General features: G+C 38.9%; 1 protein-coding gene across 5 annotated transcripts in view; it reads right to left on the bottom strand.

Annotated features, from left to right (window-relative positions):
• Window positions 1-21,058, bottom strand: part of BANP (BTG3 associated nuclear protein) — a 139,666-nt gene that overhangs the window by 83,230 nt on the left and 35,378 nt on the right. For all 5 annotated transcript variants that reach the window (XM_059824796.1, XM_059824799.1, XM_059824797.1 and 2 more), the window contains 2 exons: window positions 20,143-20,382; window positions 1,316-1,483 (listed from right to left, as the gene is read on the bottom strand). In XM_059824796.1, coding sequence (XP_059680779.1) covers window positions 1,316-1,483; window positions 20,143-20,382 — 408 coding nt within the window. The remainder of the gene's footprint in view (window positions 1-1,315; window positions 1,484-20,142; window positions 20,383-21,058) is intronic.

Here is a 21,058-nt window from a genome sequence, read left to right as displayed (position 1 = left end):
TCAACGTATATGGCTTATGGTTATCATTACGTTGATTAGTTGTTTTAATTTGAGAATTTTGGATATGATTCCCAGTTCCAGCACATAAAATTTTCCATTGAAAGCAGATTTTGGCATTCTTTGCATGAGATACAGTGGTTAGTGTTAACATGCAACCAAAAATTTTATGCAGGCAAATAAACTTACTTCCTTTTCTTTGGGCTCACTTCCAAAACACTGTTTTTAATATATGATGTACAAATGTCCCATAACACTGCTTTATATTAAAAGCATGAGCCAGAAATGTCCTATGAGAACACTTCTTAGGTCAGTATTTTTCATTTGCTATTATTATTCATGCCTACATACCTATATGGAAATATAGAATCACCTACAATATATTTAATTTCTTCAGAGGAAAATAGTTCAGGAACAAAATTTAGCACGTCCTACTAAATGGTGCGAACACGCTGAGAAAGATTTATTCACTTGAATCCTCTTATGAACATCAGTTGCATAAACATTTTGACCTTCTACTCAAAGAATTGAACACGGTAAAAAACCCATATGATAGCATGAAGCTGCATGTGCTGAATTTTTTCAGTTAACAGATGTGGATGGGCGTTCTCAAGCATTTCAGGGAAGCCAGGCGTTCAGATAGCGTACAAATCAACAAAGCCAATCTCTCTCACACACTGGAATATACTACACTTTCATTTCTGGCAAATCCATATTTTACTACTGTTTCAGAGACAGATTCCCTTCTCCCTCTCCTCTTTGCGAACACACATCTCCCTTCCTTTCTAGGATCATTCATGCACTGCAACCAGGAGTGTGACTGCAATTTGTAGATGAAACCGGATTAGAAGCTCATCCTACCAGGGATCTACTTTGGTACGAGCCCCATGAGGCTGTGAAGGATTCCAAATGTACCAGGAGGGGGTTGGCTTGCACTGAAGGCCCGGGATGATTTAACTACGAATGGTTGGCTTCACTCAGTACACAGATACACTCCTTGAGGAGCACTGTAGACATACATACACTGTAACAGAGAGGCCTCTTTGCCAGTGATAAATGGTACTTAAAAAAAAAGCAATTATATAAAATCCACTCCAAAAATTCAGTTGTGAGAAATGTGGGTTTCTCCGTTTATCTTTGTTACACAAAAATATTCACATTTGTGGGTACTACATGCACCTGTTGCAAATATAACTTATGGTCAAGATAAATTTCAGGTATACTGAAAAACAAATGGCATTATTACTGTAAGTCTCCATTTCTATTGGGGTTTGTTCAGGTTTTGTGGGTTTGGGGAGGTTTGTTTGTTTTTTTTTACCTGAACCACTGTAAGACGATGATGAAGGTGTTCGCCTTGAAAAGCTTTTCACGGCGAGACTCTGCCCTCGCTGTTTCCGCCTCCAAGCTGTTCGGCATTTGGAGTCTATGCTTTGCTTGATTCGATACCAGTCAGATTCTGTGATTCCAAATTTGTAAAATAGGTGACCTGTAATTAGAGAGAAACACAACGGGGTGAAAAATCAGCATAAATCTGTATTTTCATGAAAACGCATAGATGACACACGCTGTCACACACACAAGGTGAACAAAGCAACTCTGAAAATTGTAGAACTGCCCTCGTGCTTGACGCTGCCTAAAGGAACAAAATGACAATATGAAAAACGCCAAAGTTATACAGTGATGTGATTCCAACAACTATTCACAAAATTAAGTAATCATACAAATGCACAGTTATGTATTTTTAAACGTCAGCAGTCTATGACATTTTCAAATCTACACTTCTGTCCATGGAAACTGCACTATCATGTTCAAGCTGCGCAACACTGATCAACAGAAGGATCCAGCACTCCAAAGCCAAAACTGGAGAAAGCTTTATTTCTCACTGATAGTGCCCCACAGTAAGTCCGATAAGTAGGAAGCCGTCTAAAGCTCCCTATAAAAAACCTCTTTTAAAGCTGAGTTCAAAATTCATCAGAATCCAATAAAAATGCAATACAAGATTAGAATCTTCTGAAAATGTTACTACTAGTGTTAAGTCATTTAAAGAGCCACATTATGCACTTTCCAGCATTTGGTGCGAAGTTGCCAAGCTGTTATATAAACACAACGTTGACTCGTGAGTTGAACTGAGTATTTTGAAACAAAGCTCATACACATTGAGTCCTACAGATTGAGTCCTGCTGCCAACCCAAACCAGGTCCATTATCATGTGCAACCTCTGCCCCGAAGGGGAAGCCTAGTTATACAAGAAACAGAGGGAGCAAAAAGACTGTTTCAGGTATGAGAAGAAATACTTGTTTCAACATCTGGACAAACGGCTTTAAAACTGGGAAGGGAACATGTTGTGCATTGTCAGCTGTTTCAAGGTCCTCCTCATATTGCTACATACTTTTACCATTTCGTTGTAAGCTTCAGAGTGGTTTATATTTTGCTTAAAGCATCAACAGTTGAGAGCATCTGACCGTATGTTAAGACAAATTTATAATCCTTGTGGCTGCAGAAAAAAAAAAAAACACTTGGAAAAGTAAAACCAAAGGTTCAAAACCCGTGAATTAAAACAGAACTATCTGAAAATTTAACACTCCCTAAAACTTCAGTACTTCTAAACTTTCCAGATTTACATGTGCAATACTGCAGTTAAAAAAACAATTCAAAGCTGCAATATAGGCTTTTACTCAACATGACTATGCTTGAAGGATCTCTAAGATTCTTATTTTCCTTCTGGTATCAGTTGCTTTCCATACCCTGCAAAGTAACATAATCTTTTCAACCTACTGGGTTTTCAATCTTACTCTCAAATAGGATCCTGATCCTGCAAAGTACTTGCTTAAGCTGTTGTACAGTCCTACAAACAAGCTATGGTCTGCTCCTGTAAGACAAATGATTTCAAGCTTACAGCCACAAAATTCCAGGTTTGCTTTGTACCTTCCTTTGTACTACAAATGAGCCCAGAGTCTGCAGAAACTGAAATTTGCAGGTTACTGATCTAACATAGTCAAGTGAAGTACTGTATCTCTTAAGTCATCATCATTTTTTAAACACATTTATTTTCCGATGCTCTAAATAATTTTTTTTTATAGATCTGTTCAAAAACCAATTTGAAATGAAGTAGAGAACATACAGGAGGAACACACTGCCATCAAAAAGCTAATTTAAAAGTGCTTTAAAAGCCCCAAGATTTCTCACTGGGAAGTGACAGCAGGCACGTTACTTAGAGATTGCTTTACCACCCCTACCTCATGCCTCCAAAAAGGGGATGGGAGTAGGAGAGGAGGAAAATCGACTAAAATTATCATCTGCTGCTCTGCACCACTTTCCTTTCCATAGGTGTCAGCAAAAGGAAAGCACATTCTGTATTGTAAATACTGAGACCACATTTCTCCGTGTAATCTATTGCTAATATGCACCACACAGAGAATTGGGTTTATAAATGTTTGAGTAATGTCCAATAAAAATAGTTGTGCTTTAACTCTTTATATGACTCCAGCTGTCAGTATGTGCAAAAGTACTCGTGTAGTCCTACAAAACACAGTCATATGCTCTGTGGTTATTTTGAAAAAATGACCATACTTCATTCATAAATACATTTTAACAACTTTCACATTGTATGCTGCTCTGTTTTGAGAAGTGACTGAACCAACTGTAGGTCAGAGAAAACTCTCACAGAAAAGCAGTCTAGCTAGGAATTTTAACTATTACAGTGTAATTCATGGGATATTCCAGGATGTCACTTAATTCAAAGAGAAATCAAAAAGCAATATAAATTATTTGGGATGAGATGGTCTCGGATGCAGTGAGCTGTTCATACTAGGAGACCCAAGCCGTGTAGGACAAGAACTTGATAAAGATGATGAGTACCAGAGCTGACACAAAACGTCCCAGAAATTGGTCTATTGAGGGAAGACAGGAAAAGACCTCCTTCTACGTACTGATCACAAAAGCTATCATTTAACCAATGTGGTAAGGAATGGCCATGAAATGCTGGATAGAGAGACCACTACCTTCATGGAGAACATGACTACAGAGGAAAGCATGGAAAAGAGGTAACAACCTAAACAGGGTAGAGTCAGAGAAGAAGGTTTTAGGCTACAGAGACCTAAGACACCAGGCACAGATTTTCAAAGCCAGGCGCACTTATTTCTTTTCCATTATTCATTAAATTTCTACTTAGCTGTTATGGTGGTCGAAGGTGTAAAACTGGTATAGACGAAACGCCCGCTGTTTGCACAGATTTTTACCATAATTGCATACTCAGTCACAGTAATTGCATGTGCAAATTAGGCATGAAAAATTAGCCCTTAAGTACAAAGATAGTTGATATAAAGGTTAAATGGATTTCAGATGTATAAATCTATCCAGTTGGTATTACAATCTAAAATGTTATTCTACGAACAGGTCTTTAGCAACCACATTTCATAACAGTCCACCAATGACGGAAGAAAAATCTAATGCTAACGACAATGGAGTATTTTAAGTAGATAAGAAGTTCACCGTAACATTAGAAATATCATTTACCTGTAGTAGAGAGATACATCTCGAAAACATGTGCAAACAATATGAGCAAACTGAAGCGTGCTGACTTCCTGTTCTCTATCCATAAATGATCACATGCAGGAGAGCTTTCAGCTGTCTCATTCTGAGTATGTCAAACACCAAAAAAGTTAGAAGGGCAGCACTAAAGCAAGGTACTGCAAGTGAGACATTTAACCTGAAGAAGTCCGTATTAGAAGAAATGGAAATCCTTCAGCGAGAAGGGATTTCACTTTTTTGGAACATTTGCTAATCAAAAGTAGCATGAAGCATCGTGATTTGTAAGCAGCGCAGTATCTATGAGCCACGTAACAACCCTGCTAAAAACACATAAAAAATATATTCAGCAATATAATTCAGCACTTTGGCAAAAAGACAACAGTAATTTGGAAGACAGATGCACTTATACAAGAAGAGTGAAGTAAAGGATTTGGATCATCTAAGGATGGCTGACTGTGTTTTTAGCGATCTTTTTAGTTAGGACAATGGATGGTTGCCGGTAACATTCAAAACAAAGGATGTGCTTGTTTTTAAACGCGAAGGGTCCAAAGTTTGCTTTCTTTGGGAACCTCACTTCCTAAACAAAGCTTTCTATGAAAACACACCAGAGACTTAAAATAGTTCAGTTATTAAATAAATTGCAAGAGCTTGAGTGATTTCTATAGACCAGATACATACTAGCAGCAGCTTGGGAGACAAAAAGGTCTGCACAAAGAATTCACAGAGACACGGGCTATTCTGAAATGCGCAAAGAGAAAAATCGCTTTGGTTTGCAAGCAAGAACCAACGTTCAAATCTTATCAAGCAAAAGCTTAGGAGGAAGGCATGTGTGCATCAGGAAAATTAAAGAAGCCAGCTTCAAAAGCCAACAGGTGCATCATACTAAGTTTTGCCTTCCGCATCCTAGATTAGAAACACAGCATATTTTTGCCAAAGTCCCTATAAAACTAAAAAAGACGACTGACACAACAAGTTCTAGAATGGTTCTTGTGCACTGCAAAATAAATCTTTCTGTGGTTCAAAGAAAAAAAAAAAAGCTTGGAAATGCAGTGAAGATGGTCTGGTACAAACACAAAGATCGTCAGCAATCATGTCTGAAAAAGACTATATACACCCAAACTTCTGGGGCATCTAATGTACAAAATTGGGGGAGAAAGGGTTGGGTTTTTTGAAAACGGGGCTAATTAGAAAAAAACAAAATCCATGAAAACAATGTTCCTGAGAAAGTAATCCTCTCTCTCTTAAAGGTCAGAAGTCAGTCAGCAGACGAAACAATCCACATAAAACATTAAATTGTAAAGAAATTTAATTAAGAACAAATTGAGGAGGATGAGAAGACATCTGTAATATCAAAACCAGACACGAAATATTCCATCTTGATACCGCATTCAAAATCAGCCTCCTAAAAAACAAACTTCATGTCAATAGCTTGCATTTGGATATTGCTAGGTTGTGCTGCTTCCCATTCCCCACAAACACCAGATTGCTTTAGAAAATTAAAAGGTAAATCATTTTTTTCATGGACTTGGCAGAGTTCCCTTTGCTGCCCTTTGTACTGAGATGGCACAGACTTTCCCTCTGTTCTAGTTACATTTTGAAAGATTAGGAAAAGTGTTACCACCAGAGAATCTAACAGCCACATGCATAAAATAAAGACATATTTACATTAAATGTGTAATCCAAACAGATTTGGTTAACCGTTCCTTCCATTTTCAAATTCAACATTATTTTTAAAGTCTAGAGAAAAAGCAACAGGATGTCATATTCAAAATTCAAATGATTAAACTGATGAACAGAATCTTTTTTTAATTGACAAGAACATGATGGATACTATGAAAAACAAGGGCTTCAGATTCTGCCTGCACAGAATCATGAAGAGGGGCGATTATTTGGGGGTTTGGCTAACAAAATGCATTTTTTCACATAAGGGTCATACATTTGGAGTTCTTTTTATTAAACGAATAGCGTATGACAACAAAATCTGCTGTACTAAATATTGGAACAGCGGAGGAAAGAATTAAGCACCTCTGAAGTTACTTCTTGAGCCTTCAGGCTTCAATTCTTCAAACGTAATTATGGTCATGCATTGACCATATTGAAACAATTTCAAGAAGAGTAATTGTTTACTCATTTGACAGCTGGGGGGGGTGTACGATCTCCACAGCTGGGAGGCAGTTTCCCCCTCCAAAACTCAGAAGTGTTTCGGGTTGGGCACAGGGATGCAGGAGGGGAGGGCACCATCATCCTCATTCAAGGAAAACTCGCCCCGTTACAGTCGGGGAGATGGCAGAAGCTTGGCAGCTTCTCCAACGTCACATGCTTGTGAACGTCCATCATGTCATCAGATAATCACTTTCCATAACATTGCTCTCATCCACAGGCTAAACAACATCCCAAAAGAGATGGGGGGAGCTGTTAAAAACACAGAGAGAGGGAGGAGGGAAGGAAAATTCAGCTACCAAGCAATTATTCTGTTTTCCATTTTATTTCTACAGTTCCTTTGTTTAACTATTACATTCATACCTTTCAAACAGCTATAAGTTTATAGACTACTAGAGACTGGAGTGGGCACGCTTTATAAAGCAAGCTATATTCAGGGGGTACTTATGAACAGCCTCAAATACAACTGAAATCCTGTTCTACTACACATACCTAAAGAAGGATTTACTAAACCTGTGTCAGTAACCAGAATATTTTTAAACAGTCAAATATTAAAATCAAACACTATAAAATGTTCACAAAATCTGAACTTTTTCAGGAAATTTTCAATTGTCAGCTTTTGAAGAGAACAAATGCCCTGTTTTCCCAGGTACCGCAGATACAGTTAAAGAGGATTTCTGCAAATAAGATTCCATAGAAAACGGATTATTTTATTGTGCTCTTCAGCTAAGTTACAATAATACATAAACCTCAAAATTCCATGTTAATCAAATCCCTTTCTACTTGGACAGTAGGAACTCAACTCTATACTAGAGATCACGAAAGTCTTATCTTAGGTAACTTTATGACAAAGGACATAATTGCTAATTTTACAACAACTGCTTTACAACAAATACCTACAAATTGTTTACCTACAGTAAGAAAATTAAATCTGTCATGACAAGAGAGTAAGGAAATTCGTAAATACCACTAAGAACACAATTGAAAAAGCCAGGCATGTTCGAGGACACACTCCAGATGTGAACAAGATCAGTGAAGTCAGTGATCTTAAGTGTGAGCGGGTGATTAGACAATTTAGGGAAGAAGGACTAACTTTATGGACACCAAAAAATGTTTTTTCCAGGACTGTATTGCTCATACTGCATAATTCTCCCAGCTTCCACATGCCATCATGATGTGGGTGTTATATAAATACACATGTCAGCACATTAAGGAACCAAACTCTAAAAGTTGTATTTTCATACCTTTTACAAGGTAACGGGAATAGAAGTGAGACTGTGGACATGAATTTCTGCAGACTGAACTGACGTCAGCCTATCAGCGGCCCATTCCTACTCCCCAAAATCCCAGTAACACGGGTCTTACAATTACCAAGACACCATCTGCCCCAAACTATGACTACTATAAAACTGCCGGAGTTCAAGAACGGGGTGGGTCGAGGTAACATCCTATCAGTCATCGCTTGCCTTTTAGAATTAAAATCTTCTAATATGTATGAAAGCAGCATGTTTTAGCTAGTTCAAGAAAACCAACAATTTACAATGTTTTCTCCTCTCCTAAAACAAGCCAAGTTCAAATTAAGTATCTGTCTGGTAGGAATACTTTCTGGGATCAAAAGGGTGCATTTTGATGTACCAGCATCGAAGCAAGCCAGAAGAACTGTTAAACTACAATCAGCAACTATGTATAAAATGCTAATGACACTGTTTAGACAATGTGCTGATTACAATTCTATGCAAATAAAACACTAAACCATTTGGAAGAACAGGCAAGAAAGTTTTCCTCGATAATGTCAAATTACTTTATCATGTTGAGGAAACGTTTCAGAAATGAACTTGTTTTAAATGTCTACCAAACAGCATAAAAAGCGTTTGCACATACAGGCTTCTGTCTCAAATAACAGATTGAAGTGAAAGTGAATTATTCACCGCTTCAATTGTTACAACTTTCTCTGTCAATCTGAAGCTGCAGATCTGACGATTTGGTGGATGCAGACAGACAGCTGTAACCACATTTATTTTTCGCATTCGTCTCAAACATACCAGATCAAAGGCTGACCGCAAGAGACCATTCACCTTTTACACGTCATTGCTGGAAGTCTTTCTGCTTTGGGTAAAATACCTGGTCTCCAACATCCAGATAGTTTTTGTTTATTTGTTTGTTTAGTGGTGGTTTGTTTTTTTTTTTTTTAAAGTTATGAGAAAGCAGTACAACCTGAAAGGCATAAGGTTTTTTTTCCACTTTCTCTGTTCTTGCTCTCTGTAAAACACAGACAGAATTGTCCTGTATTTTAAAAGATTTAAAGCATTTTGAAACTAAGTGTTACACGAGAAAAGTAAGCACCTTCTTGAGGCTTATATGCGGATCTGGCTCAGATGTCATTCTGGCAATGTACTGTTCCTCAAAAGAAATAATAACTAGCTTCCTATTACCAGAACAGTTAACATCTAATTTTATTTTATTAAAAGTTAATTTGTCCAAATATTTCATTAATATTCATTAATATTTATTTAGAATATTTGCCTGAATATTTCATTTTCAACAAACCACAGAACCAGAGGAAACATGAAATGAAACATTCTAAACGCCCTTTTTCTACAAATTAAACAGACCTGTGCAGGTCTACAGGACCCTACCAGAAGTTTCAAAACCAAAACCAAAATTAATTAGCATCTAGAATCTCCAAATTCCACCAACGTATCCTCTTCTAAAAGAGAAGAGCTCCTACACTCAGACACACCTCACCACCTTTCTGGAAAACCAGCCAGTCCATTTTTACCTATTTTACCAAGCGCAGAACCTGTTTGATTCTGACTCTTGAAAAGACAGCCATAAGGACGCAAATAATGCCATCTAGTGGAGTGTCAAATTTACCATTCTGGCAAGAAACACCAGCATTTTTATTCACGCATGTGTATGTTTGCTCAATCTCCGACTCCCTTGCGGCACACGCCAAGCGCTACAAAAGGTTAGCAGAACTGCAGAACCAGAGATATGCTGTGAAATGGAAGTGAGCGAATTAACCACTCCAGAAATAAAGAGTATTTTTGATGTTCCTGGTTGCACACGTCGATTGAAGCGAGTTCCACACGGCGTGTTACAGTAGTGGCTGTAAAGCATTCCTGTAGGGATCTTTTGATCACTTTTCTCTGATGGGGACAGAATATCAACAGCTGCATAAATGTAACTGTTTAATAACCAGAGTATAATTCTAAAAACCACGAAGTGTCTAACTCATTAAATGAATCAATCAACCCCACAAGAAAATAATCCTAGACCAAATCAGAGGCTTTATGAACTGAAAATAGAAGTATTCATATCATCTACTACAGACTTGCCTCAGTTCACAAATTACACGAGCGGTACTCCACTACGATGATACTGGACACGTGACGTACATTTGCTTGCATTTTTTTCCCCATTTTTAAAAGAGTACACATTGCTTGCTCTAAAAAACATCTTGCAAAAATCCAAAGGGACACAGCGAATACAACAAGATACCTTGAAAAAAGAGCATCTATATGTTTCATTTCCTCCCAAAATATATATATTCACGCAACATTTGGGTCTCAGTATGAAAGCAAAATTGCATACTTCATATAGCTATAACTGTATGGCTAAAAATTGCTATGGCAGCATTCCATACAGGCTGCACAAGCATTTTCATCTGAAATGGCTTTTCATGAAGATTAGGACCTAAAGATTCCACACTTGTTTCACTTACCTGGCCACTACCAACCTCCTTCCAAATAAAATACCTAATGCACTGACGATAACTATTACCTTCTTTTTGCATAATAAAAACGCACTTACGGGATACCATGCTTTTAAGCCTTCAGTTAAATCTACCTTTTAGTTTTGCACATTCCAAATGTCAGAGCATTCATTTATGATCAGAGTGAGCAAGCAAAGATTTTGCTATTTCTTTTACTCACTGGGAGAAACAGTCCCACAAGGTTTATCAGACGTCATTCTGTTTTGGAATGGAACATACCGAAGTATATGATGTGTTTATTGCCAAAAGATCAACTTACTGTTTGAAATCAAAGTCTGATGGTCAAAACAAATGGAATCACCTAAATTGAAGCAATAACGCTTGATCGAAATAAATGCTTCAGATTTTAAGGAGCCACTGCCAATAACCACATATCAGGTCATTTTTGATAGCCGCAATTTTACAGAGAAGTTGATTAAACAGCTGTTTGTCTTTTCCACAGAGGCACAATGCGCTCTGACAGAACCGGCAGCAGAACCGATGGAAAAAAGAAGGGTTGTTGCTTTAACCACCCCCTTCCCGAGACATCCCCTTACATAAGCCCTCACCACAGTGCCTCGGGAGCCCATCTGGATGGCAAACTTCTCTGCACGTGCCGCCAAGAAAAACTCACTTATGAATCAACAACGAAAATTTCTCCCCTTCCGAAGGAGCTTGTGGGTTTGGAAAGGACTGGCACGACAGAAACCTGAACGCTGCGGGAATTTATTTACATTTTACTTGCTGTCAGCTTGAAGCATCTCCTCACTTCACTTTTTAACCCTTGTGAAATGGAGAAAAGAAAGTTCAAAGCCAGGAGAAGAAAAGCTATGCAACTTTCTGGAATTCTATTTACGAGATTTTGTGAAATCACAGCTCTCCTTGAATGCGGCAATGCGTTTTCCAGATGAATGTACATTATTCTTGCGCTGATCAATGTGTGTTTGGTGGCTGAGTTGCTTTTCCTCTCAAACTGTCAGGGATCAAATACTTTCTTAGACTCTTCATGTCTTCTAAAACCATACTGTAAAAGTTCAGTTTTGTCATTTATAGGCCTTCGATAGTAAAGAAAATATTTCTTTTCTGGAGTCCATTGAAAGTTCATTAGGATATTTTATTTATGCAGGGACTGAGACTGAGTGATACTGGGTAACCACTGGTCTCCTCTACAGATGGCAAGAGTAAAGCAAGCTCTGCATCCTTCTGAATTAGACCCTAAAGGGACACCACCACTGCACGCTGTAGTAACTACCCTGCAGACAGTCATAACACTGGAGAAGTTCTGTGTATGGAGGAATCAGCCCAAAGAAAACAGTGATTAGTACAACTGTGATACAAAGAGTCCTCTATTCCACTTGTAACTTCATAGCTCAGGTGGATCTTCAGTATTGATAAAGATGATCCTTGGACATCGCACTCAACACATTGATTGTAAACGGTCCAATACTTCTTGCTGATATCAGGGTTTGGGGCTTGTTAATACATGAATATGTAATGACTTCTGAAATCCACACAAGACTCCCTTGATTTTCATTAGAAAAAAAACCAGCACTCGTTCAACTACGTTATCGTATTTGTAGCAGTGACTTTCCCAAAGAGAACATCTTTCTCACAAATTACACAGCTTGCCCCTTTTTTCATTATACACTCCTGAAGCAACAACTAAAGTCACTGAGAAAACTGCTTTTTATGCTCACAGACTTACTGAATGTTTTTAGCTGCCTCTCAAGAAGTGAGGACCAGCGCGCTTCAGCACGTACTTTAAAGAAGTCTGGCCAAAGCGGAGAAGTATTGACAGCATGGAACAACTGTACATCGGCTGGAAAGAGATGGTCCAAGTGACCTAATGCATTCGTTTTCCTCTGTCTGTAGAGCCTACGAACTCACAAATATTTGACAGCACATCATGCACAATCAAGTTACATGCAATTACAGTCGTGACCGACAGGCTAAGCAGCTGCTTATGTTCAAGAATGGAAAATTAAATTCATCGCTTGTATAACGCAAGAACAACAAGAGAAGTGTGAGAAGGAGAGAGAAAACACGCTGCCAACTATTTATTTTATTTCTGAAAATTGCTGCCTTTATTTCAGTTTATTAAACAGTAACTGGCCAGGAAAGTAATCGAAATAAACATAAGTGCCCAGGAAAGAAGAAAACAACAGCCAGCATTAAATTACAGTGCTTACATAAAGTCAGTAAGCAAGTGCCAGCATTGATGCCATTTATGAGAACTGCGGTGCTGAGATAAACTCAATGGGTTCTCATATTATCTTCTTGCCTAGCCTCAAAAGAGGTTATCACTTCCCTCCATGTGGCAGCATTTAATTGATTCACAAAGAAGCAGCTATTTGGAACTGCAGCCAGACTTTTGCAGCTCTGAGGAAGGCAACATGTTTGAAAAAAGCAGCACTGCTGCATCGCAAGGCCTTTCCCCAGGGGGCTGTAAAAAAAAAAATTAATGCTTTCTGGATAAGAGAAAAGCACAACAGAAATGCTTCCTTTCACTTCTTTCCATTTAAAGATGTGCTGAACTCTCAGACTTTGCTTCTCACTCTCTTCTTGAGTTTGAGATAGTTCAACACCTCTGCAAACTGTCCCTCCTCTCTTCCCAAGTTCACAGAATCACTAAGGTTGGAAAAGACCTGTAAGATCATCAAGTCCAACCACCAACCCAACCCCACCATGCCCACTAAACCATGTCCCGCAGTGCCACGTCCACACCTTCCTTGAACACCTCCAGTGATGGTGACTCCACCACCTCCCTGGGCAGCCTCTTCCAGTGCTTCACCACTCTCTCAGTGAAGAAATTCTTCCTAATATACAGTCTAAACCCCCCCTGGCACAACTTGAGGCCATTTCCTCTTGTCCTGTCACTTGTCACTTGGGAGAAGAGACCAACACCCACCTCCCCACAACCCCCTTTCAGGCAGTTGTAGAGAGCGATGAGGTCTCCCCTCAGCCTCCTCTTCTCCAGACTGAACAACCCCAGCTCCCTCAGCCGCTCCTCATCAGACTTGTGCTCCAGACCCCTCACCAGCTCCGTCGCCCTTCTCTGGACACGCTCCAGCACCTCAATGTCCTTCTTGGAGTGAGGGGCCCAAAACTGAACACAGCATTCGAGGTGCGGCCTCACCAGCGCCGAGTACAGGGGCACGATCACCTCCCTGCTCCTGCTGGCCACACCATTTCTGATACAGGCCAGGATGCCGTTGGCCTTCTTGGCCACCTGGGCACACTGCTGGCTCATATTCAGCTGGCTGTCGATCAACACCCCCAGGTCCTTTTCCGCCAGGCAGCTTTCCAGCCACTCGTCCCCAAGCCTGTAGCGTTGCCTGGGGTTGCTGTGACCAAAGTACAGGACCCGACACTTGGCCTTGTTGAACCTCATACAATTGGCCTGGGCCCATCGATCCAGCCTGTCCAGATCCCTCTGCAGAGCCTTCCTGCCCTCCAGCAGATCAACACTCCCACCCAACTTGCTGAGGGAGCACTCAATCCCCTAATTTAGATGATCAATAAATATATTAAACAAGACCGGCCCCAAAACCGAGCCCTGGGGGACTCCGCTTGTGACCGGCCTCCAACTGGATATGACTCCATTCGCCATGACTCTCTGGGCTTGGCCATCCAGCCAGTTTTTTACCCAGCGAAGAGTGCACCTGTCTAAGTTCTGCCCCTACCAACAGTCACCACTCTCATGGACTTCAGAATGAACCACAACGCAGCTTTTCTGAAATTGTCAGATGGAGGTGGTATGCTTGGTAAGACTGAGAGCAGAGGTTTTGAATAGCACACAGCTCAGGAGAACCTGCTTCAACTCCCCCATCTGCCACAGGCATGATGCTGCAGAACTGGGCAAATTCTTGTCTGCTTACATGCAACCCTTCAAACTGTAAAATGAAGCTTGTCCTACCTCTAAGCCACTATCTGGCAGTTGAGGAGAAATGCACTACAGCATCTGATAACACCACAGTCCTCAAAGGAACAGGCTGAAGTGAATTTTTATTTCCAAAGAGCTAGAGTCCATGGTATTTATTACTAGGAGAAGAGAATGTTGGCAAAAAGTACTTCCAGGCACCACAAGATTAGCTCATCCATGCGGATACAAACCACACAACTTCTTTTCAGACTACTATAGCTTGGAAGATTAGTTAATGTCCTATATAATGAGGAAACAGAAGCACGGTTAAACAGAAAACATCAAGAGATCCTCAACAAATTACTAGCTTGAGCACTGCCACTAACTCCCTCCTCTTCCCTCCAAACCTCCAGACTATCCAGAGCATGACTGATCGAGTTAGCTGGTCTGTCAAGGGGGATGGACTGAAACGACAATTAGCAATGTAGTCACAACACTCCAAGTTACAGAAATCCATCAATTTCCAGTGCTGATGAAATATGAAGGAGATAGGGCAAAATGCCAATTTGAAAAAGTTTGAATTTTTCTTGAAATTGTCCAGTCTCCTGATGGAAACCAAGGTCTAGATGCACGTCTGCAATTGCTGCTAACCAAGATGTGTAGCGAACTCTGTTGCATCTAGGTGCAACACTGTTTTAAACCACTGTATATATACACTATACACTCTGACAGTTAGTGACTAGTACGATATTCAGAAACGAGACACATGAAGCTCCGAATTATAAACAGGAAATGAACGGCAGACAGAGAGAGTGTGCAAAAAAGAATACAAATATTAGGAAGGAAAAAAGGAGATAAAAGGAAAAATGGGTATAGTTTATAAAAATGCAGGAATAAAAAAGGCTTTTTTAAAGGGGAAAAATGAAAACACAGAAAATACTAAATACAGTCTGTAATTATGGTGTACACTTTCAGTAACTGAAATGTTTATTTATATAAAACATTCTGTATAATAGCAATAATAGTCTGCAGTATCTCATAAAACAGATCCACTGGTGAGAAACATTAGAGCTAACACTGTCTACGAAAAGCAACTTACTACCCTTCCTCCAGTATTTAAAAGCATGATAATGCTTAAAACAGACAGAAGTGTGGTATATTTGTTGTCTATCCTGCATCGCTGTTAAGACCAAAATCTTCATTAAAAGCAAATGAGAAGCTGAAACAGTAGTGACTTATTGCGATCCGCAGATTTTACATGACGCAAGTTACAAGTTGCTTAAACTGGCCCAACCTGCATTATGTTCGGGCTAGTGTGTCTCTGTGTGTATATATATATATATTCATGCACATGATCTAACTGACATACATTACACTATCAAGCAGGAGTCAAATGTGTTTCCTATTAAACCAATGTGGGTGGTCTGCCTCTCAAGCCGTACTGTGTCAATGAGTTTTGTAAAGCAGTATAGTGCTTAATTCTATTTGAACAGCCCTCTGGAGAGGACATAGCTATGTTTCATTCTGCTATCAAAGTGTACTGACAACTCTTTCAACTAGTACAGTAGAAAGGTGGTCCCATCTTCACCGTAAGCAATATTGTGACACAACAGAAACACCAAGCTTTGATTACCGATTTCTTTCTATTCCACATTTTCAATTGCATCTTAAAAAGTAAAGTTATGTGCCATTTGAAAGAGAATATACATCATTTACCATACAGTTAAAAAAAAAAGTCAAACTTTATCATGAAGTATTTTCAGCTAACACTTTTTCCCCTATGTTATTGAAATGACAGGGATGTATTCTGGATGAAATAAATGTTAACTCATGAATGGGAATCGGCAAAAATTCGCTCTATGAAGTAGTCTCGGAAGCAGATGGGAAAAACAACAGAATAGTACTAAGCTGGCTATAACACTACTCATACGGCTTTCACCACGGTGCCCTCCCCTCTGTGGGTACTGGGGTTTTTTTGGTTGTTTTCTCTGTTTTTCTTTTGTTTTTAAACAAAAATCATGTCCCTCATGTGAGAGTTATTTCAACATGCATAAATAATTCCCTGAGCAACAGACAACTGTATGGAGCCAAAAGAGGATTTCTGCTGTCCAGTAACACAACTGAACTAAGGACACAGGTTCCCCTTAACGCAATTAGTGAATTTGTATCGCCTTCCTTCACCCAACCACTCATTCTGCATTTAATGTGTAGGTAAATGTGTAGGTACCGATCTTCTATCCTCTTGCCATAATTGCCCAAAACTAACAAATATGTTAAAAATGATTGGTGGGAGTCTGCAAACACATGTGCAGATGCAAGAGGCTTTCACAGAAGTGACACACTAACAAAGATACACACACAGGAAATAACAAATGTTATTTGGTTTTCATGTAATTACATTATTTTAAAGAATAAGAACTATTGATCGATTTTCTTTTATAAACCCCAGAAATCCCCTCTCCATTTTTTCCAAGACGATATGTAAAAACATCCTTTGTGTTATAAAGTGTCTTATAAATGCAAACTTCTGAATTTGGAAATCTGTTTTTTTTTTTCAAACTCATTCATTGAGATTGCTATAAAATCTCAGAAGAGCTAAACATGTATTTTCTGTTACACAAAGAAAATTACCAGTGTGGATGTTCTTATATCATATTTCACCAGAAAATGTCCACATTTTTAGTAGAGCTGAAGTAATGAGCTACTTAATGACATATAGTGTGTTTAAGTCGTTTTGGTTTCTTGCCCAAAAACTCTCTTCAATACCACTGCCGCTCCACAAGCAAATTTATACCACAAGTGAAAATTTATACTTCCAAAGATAAACTTTCTTCTCTCTTGCGGTAAACCTTATGCAGTATATCAAGAATTTTTAATAAACATACATCTCTTCATTTTCTATAGTTTCTGCATATTATACAAAATATTCTCTCTATTAAATACAGATTTGGTTCGTGTTTTCTTTTTCTTCTAGAAAAAGAAGGGAAGGAATATCTTTCCACTGACAAACTTTAAGAAACTTGAAACAAAAGGAAAAATACAATCCTTTATATTAGCTTGAGCTTTTCCAGCTATGATTGGCAAATGCGAGGCTGATGACATCAGATTTTTCATTTAGGTTTAAAACAATGGACCAAAGTATTACTGCTCAGTGCAGAAGCAAACCACATTGTTAGGACAACAACTTAATCTAGTTCCCACGCTAGCACTGCACTCCGGTTTTGGTAGATTTTATGGAACAACACTTCACCAATAAAAAACAGATGATCTGTGGACTGGTAAAGCAAAGTGGATATGGCATGGCAGGGCTCTTCCCAGTACCCCTCTGACAAATGTTAGGGATGAAATCGTGGCACAGCTGAACTGAACAGGAGTTCTGCCACTGAACTGACCGTGGCCAGAATCTCATCCTCGAAAGTTATGAATCATCCAGATGCTCACTCACATCACAGCAAATTCATAAAACAGGCTACTGAAATCAAATTTCATTTCAACTTCATTATTGGCAGTGATGACGTATTAGGTTATTACACAAAATCATCATTTGTGGACTGATATGTTGTTGTATTAGATTTGCTGCTTCATCAAGTTTACATGCATTTTCGTCATTTGTTGCCACAGGATTCTTTGTCATTGCTGATAGCAAATCTCAACAACCATTAACATTTAGGTACCCAAAAAAGCAAACTCCGGTCAGATTCCCACAGGGTGGTTTTTTTTCCAGAAGGCATACACAATCCCTAGTTTGTTATGGACTGGTTCCCAAAAGAAAGCAACACACTAGTTAACACGAAGAAGAAATAAAGGTATGTTTCAGATACCTGGATCCCAAACCTTCCGAACCATGCTTATGACATCAAGGACACAGACAGTGGTTTCTGTGCCCATCATTCAGAATGCTGCTGCTTATGATCCACTGCTGTTACATTTCTGCTGTTGCAGACCTTTTCCATCTGCAGGGATCACTTCTATAATCCAATTCTTCATGGTCAGAATGCCTCATATAAATGGCATAATCCCTAGCTTGAGCATTCAGTCACATGAGCACATTCCTTCCCCGTGCTCACATTTTCAAAAACCTGTTCCTCCTACACAAATAGTTATAAACTCACTCGTTTGGTTTGTGCTCACAGATTTAAGGGATGGAGAAAAGGGTTCCTAGTGACTTGCTTTAACATTGGAGGAAGGGAAGGCGGCTGTTCATTTCTTCCCATTTCTAAAAACTATTGTCAACAAAAATCTAAGTTGTAAAAACACAATGGAACAAGGTCATTTACATTGACGAGATCAATAGGTAAAAAGGTTTTGGAGATCAAAATTACTTTTAATCATAATCTCCCTTAAAGATACATATTTGATATATTTGCAGTAGAAGCCTGAAGTCTTCCGCTTCAGGCACGTAACAAGACAATAATCGGCCTAATGCATCAAACTGAATGGGTTAGTTTTGCCTATCGCTTTCCCCAAGATAGCCAGCAAATGCCCAGGTCACTAGGGCTGTATTTCCTCAGGCCAGTTCGGTGTAAAGAAAGCACAGCAGTTTCATCACCAACTACTCTTCACATTTTCTTCCATGTAACTATCAAACACATTGCCCTAACAGAAGCATAAAAACAAAACAGAAAATTCTTCAAACACCATTGAAAATAAGCTCTCTCTGGCTAGGTTCTTAAGCCTTAATTGGCATTTCAAATTGGCAATTGCATACAAAACACTCTAGTATAACAAATTATTCCCACTCTACTAATCCAGTGGTGACCTACATAAGACGTGACTATAAAGAATCTTTTAACAGTGAGATCTACTGGTATATTAAAATCTAGTTCAATTAGTAAAGTTGGTAATTTTTAGACACTCTCTTAATTCCACACTAACGTTTAAATTTTACAGGCATAGCAAAGGTATCACACAAGAGCTGTAACACCCATGTCAGATGCCTGGCTCTTTGAGAGGCCTTCAGGTACCTCCTTTACTGGAAAATATTTACACCATAGTGCATGGAACAGACTTGGCTGTCCTCAATGTATTCACCGAGTAATCCTCTACTAGAAGCCACCATATCAGAGCAAGATGCATATGTCCAGAGTCTTCATCACTCAAAACTGGTGGCTATGCCTACTATATTCGATATGTTCTTGCTTTACATGAACAAGATGCGTATGTCCAGATTCTTCTTTTCACTTAAAACTAGTGGCTATGCCTACTATATTCCACATGCAAAACACATTTGATTCCTTTTAAATTGACAAAAATTGCTTCTTCAATATAAGTAATATCTGTTCATTACTGCCTAATAGCTTTAGTAACCAAAAGACTCATGCACGCTGGAGCAGACAGAAGCACATTAGCATCATATGCATTCCTGTTATGTATCCACAGACTTTGTGATACTTAATCTCTCCTTTAGATTTCTTCCATCTCAATGTCAGCAAGCGTTTTGAAATAATACATGTAAGTGGGAAGTAAAAAACTAAGATACAAGACCGTACGGTTTTGAACACTTGAACAATATTTAAAATTGTGTAATTTATTATTTGTTCCATTCTCTAGGAAAATAATATTTCTCTGGTATTTACTACACTTGATGTGCTCACAGCTGGTAATTGCAAAAGAAATCTGAATTCAGATTTCAAGACTGAGGAATTTCTGGTGAACACCCACAACAAACTAAATTAAACCAGGCCATTAGGATTCCTTCATAAACAAAAGCTAACAAAACATCTGTCTGGCAACAACAATACATACTCCATTCTTACAAAACGTAGATTAACTGCAAGTAGCAGACAGCTTCTGCCTTATCTACCCAGTATAAATTCAAAAGTTTCAGTATTGTACTCACAGCGAATTCCATAAATCATGAGAGGATCAAGTTGCTTCTTCCCATGCTTCCCCTGGCCCGAAAGGTTGGAGATAGCCTGAATTTCCCGATGGAAGAGATAATCAAGCAATGTCAGTGCCATCTTCTCGGCTGTGCGGCAGTTTGTGCTGATGTGCAGCATGTCAGCAGGGGTGATGGGGCAACGGACCCGCATCTCAGGGTTATTTTCATCTCCAAGCCATGTCCCATTGGGGTAATCCTCTAAAAACAGAGATTGTGGAAATTCTAATTGTGGCACAGAATGAAACAGTCAGGTTCAAGTTACAGTCAACATTTTGTAAGTTATCGTAAGCTCTTTCCAGTTTTCTTTGTAGTCTCCATAAACTTCTTTAAAATTTAGCATGACTAAATAGACTCACAAGATTTCCTACAGATAAAAAGTTATTCTCAAATCCGCATCAATCGTGAGGAAAAAAGTTATTGCCGTTAATGTCCTGGCCTACACGAGGAACTGGTGCAATTAGTCCAGATGTCTAACTCGCTCTCAGATATCCCATACTAGAGGCCAACAGCTGAAAGAGCACACTATATTCACAGTGTTCTCACTCATCAAGTTAGTCATCCCGTAAAAATGAAGATTACCGCAACCCCATAATATTCTTAAAGTACAGCTAATTTCAAGAAGCTTTGAACCACATTTTTTCCCCAAAAGCATCAGATTAAAATGAGTCTAAGCAAGATTATAAATTTAGGAAATTATAATCAATAGTGAGCAGTAACTTATTTAATCACTTAAAAAGAGTAATTCAAGCAATGACAATCATTCAAAATGTAGCCAGAGATCCCAATCAAAATTTTGGTCTTTGAATTTACTGGCCAGTAGTCTACATTATTTCCTAAACACACAGTTTACCAAGGAACAGGCCCAGCATAAAGA

This window comes from Gavia stellata, chromosome 15 (assembly GCF_030936135.1).
Source record: "Gavia stellata isolate bGavSte3 chromosome 15, bGavSte3.hap2, whole genome shotgun sequence".
Lineage (NCBI taxonomy): Eukaryota > Metazoa > Chordata > Aves > Gaviiformes > Gaviidae > Gavia > Gavia stellata.
This window is presented reverse-complemented; position numbering and strand designations above follow the sequence as displayed.